General features: G+C 35.2%; 1 protein-coding gene across 1 annotated transcript; it reads left to right on the forward strand.

The window, feature by feature from the left end:
- The first annotated feature begins 858 nt into the window (after positions 1-858).
- On the forward strand, positions 859-2,086 carry LOC106325706 (glucuronoxylan 4-O-methyltransferase 1). Its single transcript, XM_013763762.1, has one exon. It carries the CDS (start codon positions 970-972, stop codon positions 1,855-1,857), a length of 888 nt encoding a protein of 295 aa, XP_013619216.1. The 5' UTR covers positions 859-969; the 3' UTR covers positions 1,858-2,086.
- Positions 2,087-2,542: the final 456 nt, after the last annotated feature.

The raw sequence follows: 2,542 nt of genomic DNA on the forward strand, positions 1-2,542 counted from the left end.
TTTGTGTCGATTCGATCTTTAGCCACCTGGATATTCGGTGACTCGGATATCCGAATTTTTTTTAGAATTTTAAAGAATATCCGATTTGATCCGTAAATAAAATAAAATTTTAAAAATAATCGAAAAAATTAATAATAACATTTTATTACAAAATAAAACATTATTTTTGTAAATTCTAGTTCCTAATATAACAAAATTTAATTCATAAAAATATTGTAAAACTTACATAAACTATAATATATATAACATATATATATTGTTCTTTACATATATGTATATATATGCATATAACATATCAAATTAGATATTCATTCCTAAAAATATTGGTATTTGTGATTTGCTTCTTTTTTGGATATTGTATTTTAGTATTTGATTTGCTTCGTAGAGTTACGAATTATCAAGATTTTTTGTTTCAAATCAAAATGGATAACAAATAGAATAAAAATTTATGAATATTTTGCCCAATTTTATCCATAAACAATAAAAATAAAAAATATATATATATATATATATATATATAGTTTGGCTTTTGATTCGTTATCTATTTTGATGCGAACCGAAAAATCCAGAATTTTATTGGAACCATGCATGTGAAATTTATATTAAAAAGAAGCGCAAAATACTTAGTGTGAATACATTTATGAATATAGTGTTAACGCATTAGCATACTTATTATCAAATCATTGTTAGGTTGTCACGTATCCATTATAGTGTAAATGCATTTATTACGATGTTTCTCCCTTTAATATATAAGGGATGCAATAAAATCTGGATACTCACCGGTAAAGATTTATTTATAAGTGAAACGATTAAATTAGATAATAAGACAACAATGATTCATCACTCAAACGTGCAATGATGGAAACCGACGTGCTTCACGTTCATTGACTTCTTCCTCAGCATGATTTCTCCACTTTCTCATCCAATCCCATCCACCTTGTATAACAATCTCTCGCCGAACGCAAGAAAATGCGAAAAACAAAATCAATCATGAATCACAAAAGTGCAAAGCACACGCTTCTAGAGCGACCTTGGTTCATCGTGCTGGCTCTAGCTGGTCTTATCGGTGGCGCACTGCTCATCACCAGTTTCATCCGATCTACGGACAACACTTTATCACTATGTTCCACGGCTAAAACAACTGCACAATCCATAGCAGAATACACAGCCACACCCATCCAGCTCCAATCCATCGTCCATTACGCAACCTCACGCACCGTCCCTCAACAAACCTTCGATGAGATCTCTATCTCCTTAGAAGTCCTTAAGGACCGTTTACCTTGCAATTTTCTTGTCTTTGGCCTCGGTCGTGACTCCCTCATGTGGGCCTCCCTCAATCCAGGTGGCACCACTGTGTTCATGGAGGAGGATCCTGAATGGATCCAGGCCGTCCTCAAGGACGCACCGTCCCTAAGAGCCCACCATGTTCAGTATCGGACCCAACTTTCTCAAGCGGACCATCTTCTCAAAACCTACCGGTCTGAACCTAAATGTTTACCCGCCAATGCTTTCCCGATCCGCTACAACGAAAAATGTCCATTGGCATTGACTTCACTTCCTGATGAGTTTTATGATACCGAGTGGGATTTGATCATGGTGGACGCACCAAAAGGGTACTTCGCAACCGCGCCAGGGAGGATGGCAGCCATATTCTCATCAGCCGTCATGGCACGTAACCGGAAGGGTGCTGGCACGACGCACGTTTTCCTTCATGACGTTGACCGCAAAGTGGAGAAAGCTTACGCCAATGAGTTTCTTTGTGAGAAGTATAGAGTCAAATCCGCTGGTAGGCTCTGGCACTTCGAAATACCCAACGCCGCTAACATGAGCGATCAGCCAGGGGATCGATTCTGCTAGATTGCTCCCATATTCGGTTACTGGTTACTTCCTTTACATTGAACACCGCATAGCTTTTCTGATTTTTAAATCGTTTGTTTTTAAATACAACTATCCAAAGGCTTCACATTAAAATAAACCATTTATCCTATCGCTATTACTCTTTGTTTTTGTATGGTGTGCTGTAGAAAATTACTGAATGAAAGAACTTGACGTGCAAGGCTGGTTTGTCTTGGACATCAATGTTCGAGACTGGTTTCATTTTTGCTAAGTTATAAATTTTACAAATTGCTAAATGATTCATTGTTGTAATATTTAGGCGTTCTCACTTCTATCCAGTTAAAAGATGATTCTAACAAATAGGATGGAAATTTTAAGGTTAAAACGTTTTTTAAAAAGAGTTGTATGCCCTTGGCAAAAAAAAAAGAGTTGTATGAAAAATTTAAAATGATAGAGAAAGTAAACATGGTTGCTATCAACTTAAAATATCTTCTATATGTTAGGAGATTGATTCCCCCTCTCCCCCATTGTATTACAATAAGCTATTGAGATCAAACAAACCTAAGATTTCACGTACAGTTGACAATCCTAAACTTTATTCTAGTCCTTATTCAATGATATAGTAGGTGTCTTCCTACGCAATAAAAAAAATTAAAATATTTTTTAACAGATAAATATAAATTATATTTTAAAATAAAATTTTATT

Source organism: Brassica oleracea, chromosome C2 (genome assembly GCF_000695525.1).
Source record: "Brassica oleracea var. oleracea cultivar TO1000 chromosome C2, BOL, whole genome shotgun sequence".
Classification (NCBI taxonomy): domain Eukaryota; kingdom Viridiplantae; phylum Streptophyta; class Magnoliopsida; order Brassicales; family Brassicaceae; genus Brassica; species Brassica oleracea.